The 13,641-nt window shown below is 34.8% G+C and overlaps 2 protein-coding genes across 2 annotated transcripts; one reads left to right on the top strand and one right to left on the bottom strand.

Moving 5' to 3' along the window:
- Window positions 1-177: 177 nt before the first annotated feature.
- On the bottom strand, window positions 178-7,001 carry gdpd1 (glycerophosphodiester phosphodiesterase domain containing 1). The gene is made up of 10 exons (XM_082179794.1): window positions 6,503-7,001; window positions 5,197-5,239; window positions 4,780-4,915; window positions 4,587-4,632; window positions 3,731-3,852; window positions 3,499-3,588; window positions 3,250-3,383; window positions 2,962-3,021; window positions 2,082-2,133; window positions 178-1,892 (listed from the first exon to the last, which is right to left on the bottom strand). Exons 1-10 carry the CDS (start codon window positions 6,636-6,638, stop codon window positions 1,755-1,757), a joined length of 957 nt encoding a protein of 318 aa, XP_082035920.1. The 5' UTR covers window positions 6,639-7,001; the 3' UTR covers window positions 178-1,754.
- Window positions 7,002-8,141: 1,140 nt separating this feature from the next.
- tmem120ab (transmembrane protein 120Ab) lies at window positions 8,142-13,565 on the top strand. Its single transcript, XM_082179793.1, has 12 exons — window positions 8,142-8,396; window positions 8,503-8,621; window positions 8,724-8,840; window positions 8,927-8,986; window positions 9,550-9,645; window positions 9,723-9,812; window positions 9,949-10,014; window positions 11,236-11,297; window positions 11,413-11,505; window positions 11,580-11,644; window positions 13,005-13,073; window positions 13,230-13,565. The coding sequence occupies exons 1-12, from the start codon at window positions 8,328-8,330 to the stop codon at window positions 13,338-13,340; spliced, it is 1,017 nt and encodes a 338-aa protein (XP_082035919.1). The 5' UTR covers window positions 8,142-8,327; the 3' UTR covers window positions 13,341-13,565.
- The last annotated feature ends 76 nt before the right edge of the window (window positions 13,566-13,641 follow it).

Below are 13,641 nucleotides of genomic sequence, written 5' to 3'. Positions count from 1 at the left end.
TAAACAGTTTAAACCTAGGTTAATTTAAACCAACGGTTGGGTTTGTGCATATTTGACCCAAACATGTGTTGTAACAAACCAGCATTTTTATAGTGCATCTACTGTTTAATGAGAATAATGAATTGATTAATTCATTAATTAATTAATTAATAAGATTAATAACACAAAGGCAAGATATAATTGTTTAAATTCATTTATAAATGATTTTTTTATGTCAGTATATTCACAAATCCAAATCAGAGCAGTGCAACTGAAACCAAATAGGCTCTATAACTAATCTTTGAATTCATCTTTGTAACTAACACTTGAAATTTAACAGTACATTGAGTTCATACACAACAAATGAAAGTGGCTTGGAGAAAATATGAACTACAAAATTAAACACGGCACAAGGCTAAGAGTTACTATATCCATACTTTACAAAAGGGGGGGAAAACACATTTGAACTCCACAACTACATCATTCAGGAGTGAGTTACTGTCATGTCAATTTTGAATGCATCCTGTATTTCATTATTCCTTAAAAGAGTTAGATAAGATGTTTCTTTTTCTCTTTTAATGCATCAAAAAATTTAAACCACTAACATTTTAAAGTTAAAATCTTTTCCTGACCCAGCAAAAGTACATTCAAGTCACATGAACACACACAAGCCTTGTCTGTGACCTAGTTACACTCCAACACAACCTCTTTCATCAGTATAAAACACACACAACCAGTCAAAAGCTTGGACACACCTGACTGACATTGTTTCTCATGATCACAAAACCTTTTGACCCAAAGGCTATTGCTTGAATACTTTAAATTTATTTAAAAGACAAATATAAAGTTCCCCTATGCATGATTTTTTTTTATAACTTATATTTAGTTTATTATTATTATATAAATTAGAGTTTAAAGAAAAAGCAGGGTTTGAAGCAGCTTTAAATATGAGTTTTGATTACTTTAATATTGTAACATGCTGAAATAGTAATAATGAAGATCGAATTGTGGTCAAAACTTCTGACTGGTCATATATTAAACTAAACACTTAACACTTCAAGCAATACTGAGGCATCTTTTAAGCCACAAATCTTGAAACTGACAATCTTTTATTGTCAAAAAACAAACAAATTTACAAACACAAAATATACACACGTCAATCAAACCACAATTAAACCACATAGTACTGAAGTAAACATTAAAATCTCCAGTGCCCTCTGATAACTGGTCTCTCAACAATCCCATAATACATCTTAAAACTAGTGTTTATTTTCGGTGCCTTGGAAAAACTTCAGAAGCTTCGGTATTGTCATTTTGACAATTAACTCTTTAGTGAGTTCAGTGTTATTGCAGAAACTGATGCACAGCAAGTACCAGTGGGACTTACATCCTCACACTGTGATGAAACAATCAACTGCCAGTCAATCATACACTGAAAGTGCCAGTAGGGTAAATTTCACAGAAATATCATGAAGATCATGACATCACCCTAATATAATTGATAATTCAGCATAGTCTCTTATAAGTCCTCCAGCTTTTTTATGGAAAATGTGTATTGCTATGAAGTTAAAGCTACAGAATGATTTCATGACATCCAGTTCGCTTTAAAACGGCTCTGATGCTGAATTGCTGATTGCAGATTAATGCAGAACTGATAGCTGCCACTTCTACTCTCACGGACATAAATATCAAAGACTGCTGGGTAATTAAAAGGCCCATTCAGAGGCCAAAGATCAGCGGTAAAGCATATTGATTGTTTAATTTGGCCTCGAGTCTTATTTAAGGGTGCTAGCGTAGTTGTTTTTCTCCATGAACTCCTTTAGCTTGGTGGGATAGTCTGTCATAATCCCTGTAGCTCCAAGGTCAAAGGCACGTTTAAAGTCCTCCTCGTCGTTCAACACCCAGATATACACCTGTGGTTGGAAAGGGAAAAAGCAAAGACCAGTGGAAAAGTCCCATGATGACGTTCCAGACAAGAGTGAAATTCCATTCAAAGCTCCTGCCATCTGCTCATGCACATCACAGCACTCAAAACACTGTTTACCCATAAAGCACATGTGGTGTATGACCTAAATCTCATTTAAAGATTAGTACTCACTCACCTGTATTCCTCTGCCCGTCAGATGATCGAATAGAGCTTTTCTCATGAGGAGCCTGAAAATAAATCCATATTATCATTCCACCATATTAACAACCTTTAAATAAGTATGAATATTAGATGCATGGGCAAAAACACTAAAGCAGGGGTGTATTCCAGAAAGCAAGGTTAACTTACAGTCACATGTACCCTGAACTCTCGGTTGATTAACCCAAACCTTGCTTACTCGAGGTATGCCAGTTCCAAAACCGCAGTTTGAGGAAAGTTCAGTCAACCCAGAGTATGAAACTCAGAGTTAACGGTGACAAAGACAGGAGTCACCATTTAAAAAAAACGCTATAGAAGAAGCAGGCCATACTTCTTTTTTTATTTTGTTAAATGGCGAAAAAATTTATTACATTTTTTTTTTTTTTTATCTTTTAATCTTTAATCAGTTTTTTATTACTGTGAACAAGAATTATATTGTTTGTATGATGCTAATTATAATGCTTGACATTAACTTTTTTGCTCACCAGCCACGGTGGCTAGTAGATTTCTGAAGTTACTAGCCACTTTTCACTGGCCACAATTTTGACATTGATACCGTGGGGAAAATTTAAGCACAGTAGGCAGCAAAAAAAACTCAATTTAATAGTAAGTAGCCGCTTTTTGTGTTTTTTAGGTTATGTTCAGAGAATAAGTTTCTATTTCTACTAACATACCCTGAAAGTTATCAAAGGTTTTGGAACCAAAAGTTGAGATTATCAACTTACTATAGGTAAGTCGCATAACCTGCTTTCTGTAATACCCCCCAGGCAGTTATCTACGTTCAAGGAACACATAAACCGTGTGAAGGAAATATTTAGGTAAAAGGTTTACAGAGGCCAGAGTGTACATAAACTCACGTGTCTGCCAACCACGTTATAAAACGCTGACTCCGTGTCTGACGCTCAGGATCTTTGAGTCTACAAGAGACAAAATATTTATCACTTTTCAAATTCCCAACAAAATCTTCAGAGAAAATGTCTAGCAAAGCACTAGTTTTATGAGCATCCAAAGTTCATCCAATGCATAAAATTAAAAGAGCCTGAATCTACTAAAGGGTCAAATCTAAAGACTTTTTTTAAATCCTGGAAGAAAAAGAATGATTGGAGCATGTATGTAAGTATGACTAAAATGCAGATGTTCCTCACTTGGAAACAATTGAAGGCATTGGAATCTCCAGGAATTGTTCCTTGAGTGGGACGAAGGGCAGGAGGCCTGTGTAGAAAAGACCCACTAACAGCAGCACTCTGGACAAACTAAACAAGACTGGGATTTGCGGATTCTACAAAACAAGCGGGAAAACGTCAGACATTGACATTTTGCATACTCCGAGTTCGAATAATTTACTGTCAGAGTAAAACAATGTTGTTTACAAAACAAAACAAAAAAAGTTTCACCTCTTCGTAACATTTCCTAACGATTTCATTGCTGGAGTTTCCCCAGACGGTCAGATGCTCCCTGTTGTATCGGATGACCATCTCGGACACCTGACGGAAAAAAGGCAGAACTCTATTTTGCTTCTGACAAACTTGTCTCACTAACCTGATTAATTTTAGTGGTGACAAACAGCCGCACAGACAGAGGATTCAAGGAAATGAAATGTGAGCAGGACTGGCAGGTTCATCACACCTTCTTGATGAGGGTGTCATTGTTGACCTTGATGTCGATGTTTACAGGGGTGTTTGGGAAAGCTTCAAACACGTCTTTCAGCAGTGGGATGCGTTTGTCATCTCCTCCTTCACAGTAGCACTCTGAAATGAATGTATACTAAACATATTTGAATCAAGTAAACAGTGGCTTGTTTTAAATATGTATTTTTTAGTTTGCACGTCTTTTTTGCTTTAATTACAACTGCATTCAAACGGCATAAATTCCAAAAGTTTGTAAAAAAAAAATCTTATAATCATGTTATCCTGTGTTATTTTAAGAATGACCCAAAGAGCTTGTGTCCGGGTCCAAGCCTTTACTTGTTTCACTTGAGAATACTATCTCAACGGCTGTTTATGAGCATTATTTATTCATATTACACATTTAAGCTAAGCATTTAAAAACGTATGGTGTACACTACAGTCTCTGTGCTCACTGCGTCCCAAACTGGAGTATTTTAAGGATTTATAAAAGATGAATCACTGTCTGAACACTTTCGGTACAGAGATAAAGGTTAGGATTATAATTTTTTGGTAGTATTACATCACATCATGAGTGTATATTAGCACCATTTGTTGTTTTCTTGGTGCATCTGGTAGAGCGTTTGGACCCAGAAGCGGTGACGCATGACGTCAAACTTAACAAACGGATACAAAGAAGCTCACATGATCAGTTACAAATTTGTTCAGTGACAGAAATAGTGAAGAAACAAAAAGCAAATAGCATTTCCATATAACTTACTTTAATTTTTTTTTATCCAATTTTTTTTTTTTCTAATTCTAAAACGTTTCCAGGATTCAATTAAATTTGTTGAACATTACCTGGACTGAACACTCACCTCGTTTGAAAGTCACCCCGAGCTTACAAAGGTAAGGTGGAAGTTCCTAAGAAGACAAACACACACAGACACTTTTATATTAAAGCATTTATCTATTGACATAAGAGTTTTACGTCTGCTACAAATTAGTAAAGGCATGAACAAATTTGGATTGCGAGTGTGAATACAGGATGTTTGAAGTTTCTCCACTCACAGCATAAGCCACATCAGCGATGTATGAGTTAATGCCAGTCGACCTCTTGAGGTTGGAATCATGCAATACCACCACCTGCTCATCCTTGGTCAAATGACAGTCCAACTCCAACATATCAGTGCCAAGTTTTACAGCGCTAAGGAAGTAGAAAACATACAACAGATGAGTTAAGGATGCATTTGTCCATAAATTAATGAAGATTTTAGAATATTTTTGTACAATTTATTCATCAACTGATGATGCCACTTGGAGGAAGGATGAAACATATTCAGAAAAGAGGAAAAACCACTCCATAATACTTGTGAATTCTACAACATCAAGTATACTTATATATTAACTAAACATGCTTTGTTTTAGTACAGTCACACTCATCAATGCAAATCCAAGCCATAAACAGCAGCCCATTGATAAACTCACTGCTTGAAGGCTGCCATTGTGTTCTCCAAGTTCTCACCGGCCCCTGAAGATGAACAAAACAATAAGTATCAGGACAAAATGTAGCTATTTTGTAGTAGCAGTGCTTTGTTTGCTCACAATATTGATTTTGGTAGTAAAATAATTACTTTAGGTAATGTTTATATTCAGACTATATGTAGTTTCTATGGTATTCTACTTCACAGTCCACACTCCAGTGCCTAGTCAATAAAGATAAGTTAATGATGAACCAACACTGGCCAAACATAAAGGTATTATGAAGTTTGTCTTATTGCCTAATTTGGCATAATCCAGATTTTCAATCAGGAATGATGTGAACTTCAGGTCCTGGTGTGACAAGGGGTGTGGTAAGGCTCTAAGACTTGTTTGTTGATGGTAACCTAATGTAATTTTAACAAATTATGGATAAATATAAACTTCTAAAGTCTTGCAAAATATCTCCAGTTGAGAAATTACTTCTTTTTTAAAAAAAAAATCTTTATGTGATCGATCTGGCACAGAGGATTCGGAAATTATGGGCAGGGGAGTTGTAGTTCCAATTGATGAGGATATTTGGAACAAAGTATAGGAAATGATAAAACAATATGAGTCTGTAATCATATGAAAGCAATTCAGCAGAAGATATAACACAGACTACATAGGTTATATAACCAGACCACACACATGCTTTTAACAATTCCTTTTCCCCCTTTTGTCTTAAATGCAAAATTATTGGAATAAAATACTTTGTGAAATGTAAAAGTTTCTAAGTATAAACCTGGAACTGGAACCCTTGACACTTGTTCCTGTAACAACATTCCTGTCTGATCATTTAGCCATATCTCTACCCCTAACCAAACCCTTCCCATATGTTATCCCTAAAATCAGAAGGAAATAATTGGTGAATAACACTGATGTAACCCGGGTTGTAAGCCTAAACTTGACAAACCGTAAACTTGTCCTTCAAATCTTATTGGTTGGTTGGAACTTGGGAATGTTGTTCCAGGTCAGGATAAACAAAGATGTACTTTGTGAAATCATGTAATCACTTATACTGGTTGTAACGGACGTAGGCCAGTCAGGGCTGTGTGTGTAACCTAAATCCCCTTGCCTCAAGAGGCGTGCAAGTGAATGACACTAGTGACTGTGTAAGGTTAATTCATTGACTGTGTCTCAAAACCTAGCTAAGTCAGCATTTTGCACATCACAGATCCCTTGGTTTTGACTTGACTGGACTAACGTTACAAAGAAAGATGTAACTTTAGCCTATATTTGACATAACTTATAAAAGCATCGTTTGTCCACTCACCGCCGCGATGTGAGATGTGTCTGCTTCGGAAAGCTTCTCTCTTTCGCCGGTGCAGCAGTGACGGACACTTCAGCAATAACGCCGATGTAAGCACATACCCGGTAACCGTGGACAAAACATAAACCACGGCGCTCATTTTTACCTTTAGCTATCGGACAAGCAAGTCAGACTTGTAAAGCACCTTATATGACTAGAAATTCATTAAGAAGTGACGTAAAACGCGACAGTCTCTTCTGGAGTACCACACACACCGGTCGATATCATCCAGCACCTCTGGCCATCCGCCGCTGCCACACTCTGTACCGATTGGAAGAAAGCCGAGAGAGGCTCTGAGGCAGAACATATAGTATCGGTCAGATTAGATCCTGCTTTAGGTGCACCGTCATGCATTTCTTTGTAAACCCACCCATGGTATTACAGTCCAATGTTTCTTGATAGGCCATCCCCCTGCGCAGTTTAAATATTGCTTCGGTCAATAACAATAACAGTCGCATGAACGCGCATGCGCACTACGAGCATCTGATGACGCGAGTGAACGCAAGAGGATGCTAATGGACAAATAAAGTCTTTCGGATCAGATGCGTTCAACTGAAAACGCGTCAAACAAACAAATAAACAGTTTGCTTTATTAAAAATGGTCAGTGATAGAATAGATCCAGAAAATTAAATAAATGTAATTAAATAAATGTAAAAACATTAAAAACGAATTTTGCAAAAGCCTAAGTCCGTCTAAAGTTTTTGTTTAATATTAACATTTTTATCAGGCTCCTCTGTATAGGTTTCTACCCAAGTACCGGCATTTCTGAGTGGGCTGAGGCTGGGATTTAGTGAGTTTGTCTATAATGCTTTAAAAACAAAAATAAATAATGGGACACCAAAGTCCAGTAGCACCTCAATGCAGTCCACAAGATCCAGGGGGCGGGGTTGGATCCACATCTAAGGGGTGGAGATGGGTAGGTTTAGGGGTGGGTTTAGGGATCAGGGGGTGGAGATGGGTAGGTTTAGGGGTGGGTTTAGGGATCAGGGGGTGGAGATGGGTAGGTTTAGGGGTGGAGCTGGGTAGGTTTAGGGGTGGGTTTAGGGATCAGGGGGTGGAGATGGGTAGGTTTAGGTATATGTAAGGTGGGAGGAGTTGGATCTGGACTTCGTGTTCTGCAGTGAGGACCATCTCCCAAAGTGTACCGTATTCATTGAAAGTTCCTATAATACATGACCAGGCAGTAGTTTAAGATATTGAAACAAAATTAGGCCTATCTATTTTTGACCTGAATGCTGCTGTAAGGTATAAAAGGTGTTATCTCTCGATTAAAGTTCAAGTTCTCATTGTTTTAGCTGTTCTAAAAGTGTTACATCAATGGAATTTATGAGGGATTATTGGATTATGCAACTAAGGCATGAGACTTTAGAGCATAAATAACCAGACTCTATGTATTCTCGAGTGTAGTAATGCTTTTATATGTGCAATGAAGTTTCTGTAATTGCTAAATACAATTTCTCATTATTTCATATGTCAGAATTCACAGTGTTGAAACCCTGAATATGTAGCCCTTCCTATAAAGTGCAGGCAACTAACTGTGTCAAAGATCAGGCAAGTTGGTCTGTCAAAGTTCACTACAAAGTTCAAGCCTATATTGCAATCGTTAAGAAATAAGAGATACGACGAAGATTGTCTATTGAAATGCTTCTAAACTGAAGCTCTCTTTAAATACGACATTGAAGACATTGCTGTGTTTCCATCACAGTTTGTTTTACTGCATTTACCTAGTTATCCAAGAAAGAGAAATCTGGTTAGTTTAACTGAGTAGCTGTACTGATAAAGTCTTACATGTCGACATCACTCGCAACAACCCTTCAAGAATGGAAGATTCAGGAGAAAGAATTACAGCAGCTTCAGGTAGGATATTATCTTTCTGAATCTGTTCTTGCCCAAAAGATTCAGAACCAAAGACCTTACAAAACATCTGAACTTTTCTGTTGAAATAAAACATTTCTGTGTCCAGGAGACCCATCGGCTTTACCTGCAGAAGTTAGAGGAAGTCTCCAAACTTCAAAAAAGCTTTGCTGCCTCCATAACTCAACAGAAAAAGAATTTAAAGGACAATTTAAAGTCTTTGACTAAGTAAATAAAATGTGTTTTTCTTTTGTCTTTTTTTTCTTTATGATCTGTTATGCTGACTGTGATTGTAGCAATTTAATTTACATTTCCTACTCTGAATTATAGATTTGATAAAGGACTGACTGAAGAGGAGAAGAATGAGGTGAAGGAGGTCAAAGGTCACATTCAAAATATGCCAAGCCTAATCTTTCAAATGGAAGCATTTCTTCCAAAGAAAAACGGGTACTGGAAGATTACTTAATGAGTCTGTTTCGGAAGGTTAGCTTTGTAGTTACAAGTTGAATGTTATTTTTGCTTGTCTTTTCAAGGCTTTATCTCAGTCTTGTCCTTGGGAGTGTGAATGTCAACCTTCCAAGCAAAGAGGCAAAGTAAGCACCGAAAAAGATCTACTATATATAATATCAATAGCAATAGATTTGTAACTTCATAACTTTCAAACAAGATATATTTAATTTTCATAATATTTTGAGGCTTGTTTTGAGAGTATATAATCTAGAATTAAGCTTGCACCATTGACAAATAATTTTTGTGTTACCAATTAAAATAAATAAATGTATACATGTTTAAAAAACAACTTATTTATAGTAATTTGAATAATTAATGTCTATTTAATATTTAGATTTTAATACAATGACTTTAGAAGATGCACTGTAAAAAATGATTGAACTTACTTATTGCCTTACATTTTAGTTAATGCAATTAAGGAGATTGATTTAATCAACAGAAACTCAAAATATTGTATATATATATATCTGAACCACATAAATCATCTAAGTTGATTTGACAAAAGAAAAAAAATTGTGATAACAAATTATGAAAATATTTTTTTACAGTACAAAAAAAATTTACACAATTTTGCATCTCAGTTTATTGTCTTTTAGCTTATATTTTATACTTATTTTATCATATGCCTGTCCACTTTTTAATGTAGAGCTGAATACAAAGATGAGTATGAAAGGTTCAAGCTGTATGTGACCGTGATTCTGTTCCTGCTGACCTTCATATGTCGCTTCTTCATCAGCTACAGGTAAGACTGAGTTCGCACGGGTCTGTCTGACAAGCTTTCCCTCACTTCACATTTCATGCTTGCTTTTGTGTCTGTAGAGTTTTCGATGCCCTTCTGAACTTCCTGTTGGTTTGGTACTATTGCACCCTGACAATCCGTGAAAGCGTCCTCATCAGCAATGGATCCAGGTCAGAAACTGTCATATGAATCTTTAAGAGACTTTTCAGATTTGAAGATGTGACATTGCTGCTGTCACACAAGAAATGTTTGATCAATGATGGATTTAATAAGCTCTCTCAAGGACCTATGCTTTGATTTATATAGGATTAAAGGCTGGTGGGTTTTCCACCACTACATTTCCACCTTTCTGTCTGGGGTCATGCTAACCTGGTGAGTCATTTCAGACTATTCATTTCAGACCAAAGCCTTTATGTATAATGCATTATAATTTATTCACAATGTAAGTTACAATGAATTATATCTAGTGCTGTCAAATCGATTAATCGCGATTAATCGCTATAACATAAAAGTTTGTAAATGTGTGTACACACACACACATACACATACAAGACACACACACATGTTCGATGCAATTCATCGTGATTAATTGGTTTGCTTGCACAAATGATATATTTTCATAAATAATTGTGACCAAAGTTTCCTTGTTATGTCTGAAATTGGTTGTTTGTCATGTCATAAAGACGTAATATAAGTATTATAATGTATTATGACTGAGGTTACAACTCATGAGACCATACAATGCATTAAAAGGTGCATTAAAAGTATTATTAATCAATTAAATGCTTTTATAATGCATCATATATGTGACCCTGGATCACAAAACCAGTCTTATGTTGCACGGGTATATTTGTGGCAATAGCCAACAAAACATTGTATGGGTCAAAATGATAGATTTTTCTTTTATGCCAAAAATCATTAGGATATTAAGTAAAGATCATGTTCCATGAAGATATTTTGTAAATTTCCCACCTTAAATATATAAAACATTTATTTTTGTGAATGGATGCAGCACTATCGCCAATAGAAATGGAAAACTTTAAAGACGATTTTCTCAATATTTCGATTTTTCTGTACCCTCAGATTCCAGATTTTCAATAGTTGTATTTAGGCCAAATATTGTCCTATCCTAACAAACCATACATCAATGGAAAGATTATGTATTCAGATGATATATAAATCTCAATTTAAAAAAAATTACCCATAAGACTGGTTTTGTGGCCCAGGGTCACATATAAAGGCTTTAAGTAAAGTGTTAAAACAACATTAAAAACAACATTATCATTTAAGAATTTTGCCATATAGCAACTAACTGAAAATAATAATAATATTAAGTTGAAAATAATGGTAAAAAAAAATATTTAAAAAAATGGCAAAAGCAAAAAATTACCGAACCATGAACTAAAAATAAAATGAAAACTAAAAAGCTAATTTAAAATATTAATACTACTATCTTTCACAAGGAATTCAGGAATAGGCACAATTTTATGGTGGTATTAAATGCATCAGCACCAAAACAATGAATGATGATTATGAATCAGTAAATTGCTGGTATTGATTTGCCCTCAAACAACAATTCTGTTGTATATGTAGGCCAGATGGTGAAACATACCAATCTTTCAGGAACCAATTTCTGGCCTATTGTTTGTATCAAAGTAAGTTACAAGCCCTACATGCTAACACCACCCTGTAAAACATCTGTTGTAAGAAAAATACCAACACTGTAACATTGAGAGATTCTGAAGGCAAACGTATCACTTTCTCTTTTAGGCTTTGTGCAGTGTCTTCAGTACTACTATCAAAGTGGGTGTCTCTACAGGCTAAAAGCACTTGGGGAAAGACACAACTTGGATTTGACTGTTGGTAAGGATTTCTGACTTGAAGAAAGTGAAAAGCTTTGTCACTTTAAAGCTATAACATTCTTTTTGTTTAAACAGAGGGATTTCAGTCGTGGATGTGGCGGGGACTGACATTTCTTCTTCCCTTTCTCTTCCTGGGTCATGTAAGTATTTATTTTTAATATTTAAGAATAGAAAAATACAGCAGCCGCACACTCAAACACTGTGCAAGATTAATTTATTAGCAAGCTTTCGGTCTTACGACCTCAGGCCTGAAGAAGGTCGTAAGACCGAAAGCTTGCTAATAAATTGATCTTGCACAGTGTTTGAGTGTGCGGCTGCTGTATTTTTATAATCTTCCATGATGATTTAGTTTATCAGCACCTCACTACAAGACTTTATTGACGGATGAGCGGTGGCTTTTTTCTATTTTAATATTTAAGAATAGAAATACACTACCGTTCAAAAGTTTGGGGTCAGTAAGATTTTTTAATGTTTTTAAAAGAAGTATCTTCTGCTCACCAAGGCTGCATTTATTTGATAAAAAACAAACAACAACAAAAAACTGTAATATTGTGAAATATTATGACAATTTAAAATGACTATTTTAATATATTTTAAACTTTAATTTATTCCTGTTATCAAAGCTGATTTTTCAGCATCATTACTCCAGTCTTCAGTGTCACATGATCCTTCAGAAATCATTCTAATATGATGATTTGATGCTCAAGAAACGTTCATTATTATTATCAATGCTGAAAACAGTTGTGTACAATTTTTTTCCAAAATTCTTTGATGAATAGAAAGTTCAAAAGAACAGCATTTATTTAAAATAGAATATTTTCTAACATTATAAATGTCTTTACTGTAACTTTTGATCAGTTTAACTCATCCTTGATGAATAAAAGTATTGATTTATTTTATTTCTTTCCCCCAAAAATAAAATTTTAATTCTTAAACCCCAAACTTTTGAACGGTAGTGTTTAATGTTTCAAAAGCTTTAGATTTCAGATAAATGCTGTTCTTTTGAACTTTCGATTCATCATAGCATCATTAAATAAAAATGTAAATAACTGTTTTCAACATTGATAATAATCATAAATGTTTCTTGAGCATCAAATCATTATTAGAATGATTTCTGAAGGATCATGTGACACTGAAGACTGGAGTAATGATGCTGAAAATGCAGCTTTGATCACAGGAATAAATTATACTTTACTGTATATTCACATAGAAAACAGCTGTTTTAAATTGGAATAATATTTCTAAATATTACTGTTTTTGTTTGTATTTTTAATCAAACAAATGCAGCCTTGGTGAGCAGAAGATACTTCTTTTAAAAACATAAAAAATCTTACTGACCCCAAACTTTTGAACGGTAGTGTATATTCAAAGCATACATAGTCAGATTTTAAAGAATAAAGATTTGAAAATGGAACCGCATATGAAATTCCATAATGAACAGTATAATAATTTTTGGTGTATATCTTGGTGAACAGTGAATGTTGTCTATGTCTCATGCAGTTCTGGCAGCTTTGGAACAGTATTTCTCTGTTCAGAATGGTTCAGCTCCCTGAATGTAAAGAATGGCAGGTCTGTGTTATTTTTTTAGAGATCTTTCCACAACATCATGACACTGAAGTGATAAAATATGTCAAATTCACTATACTTATGAATAAATCTGTTGAAAGTGTGATTTTGAAGTTGCAATCATCTTATATCTAATATCTTCATCTCTTTTCACTGTAGGCTTCCATGTGTGGCTTCTGCTTTCTGGTTCTGTTTGCGGGAAATTTTTTCACTACACTTGCAGTTGTTCGTCACAAACGCAAAACCCAGCAAAATACCAAGAGTCTGTGATTTTTTCCAAGCTTTCGTGTAAAAATATCAATGAAGACAACAGACGAGATCTCCCACAGTTATTTTTGCAAAATAAGCAACAATCCATAATAAAGTTGTTTGTTTATTTAAGTGAAATTTCCAAGCTTGAATAAACTATAAGAATGAAAAGTGTTATTTGTTTTATGTGAACTATAAGTTAATTAATTAAGACCAACAAATTAACTTATTTCAATAATAATAAAGTTAATTACAACAACAACAACAATAACAATAGTGCTTTATTTATTTATTTATTTATTTATTCAATTATTTATTCAGT

Source organism: Leuciscus leuciscus (assembly GCF_965113295.1).
Source record: "Leuciscus leuciscus genome assembly, chromosome: 9".
Lineage (NCBI taxonomy): Eukaryota > Metazoa > Chordata > Actinopteri > Cypriniformes > Leuciscidae > Leuciscus > Leuciscus leuciscus.
This window is presented reverse-complemented; position numbering and strand designations above follow the sequence as displayed.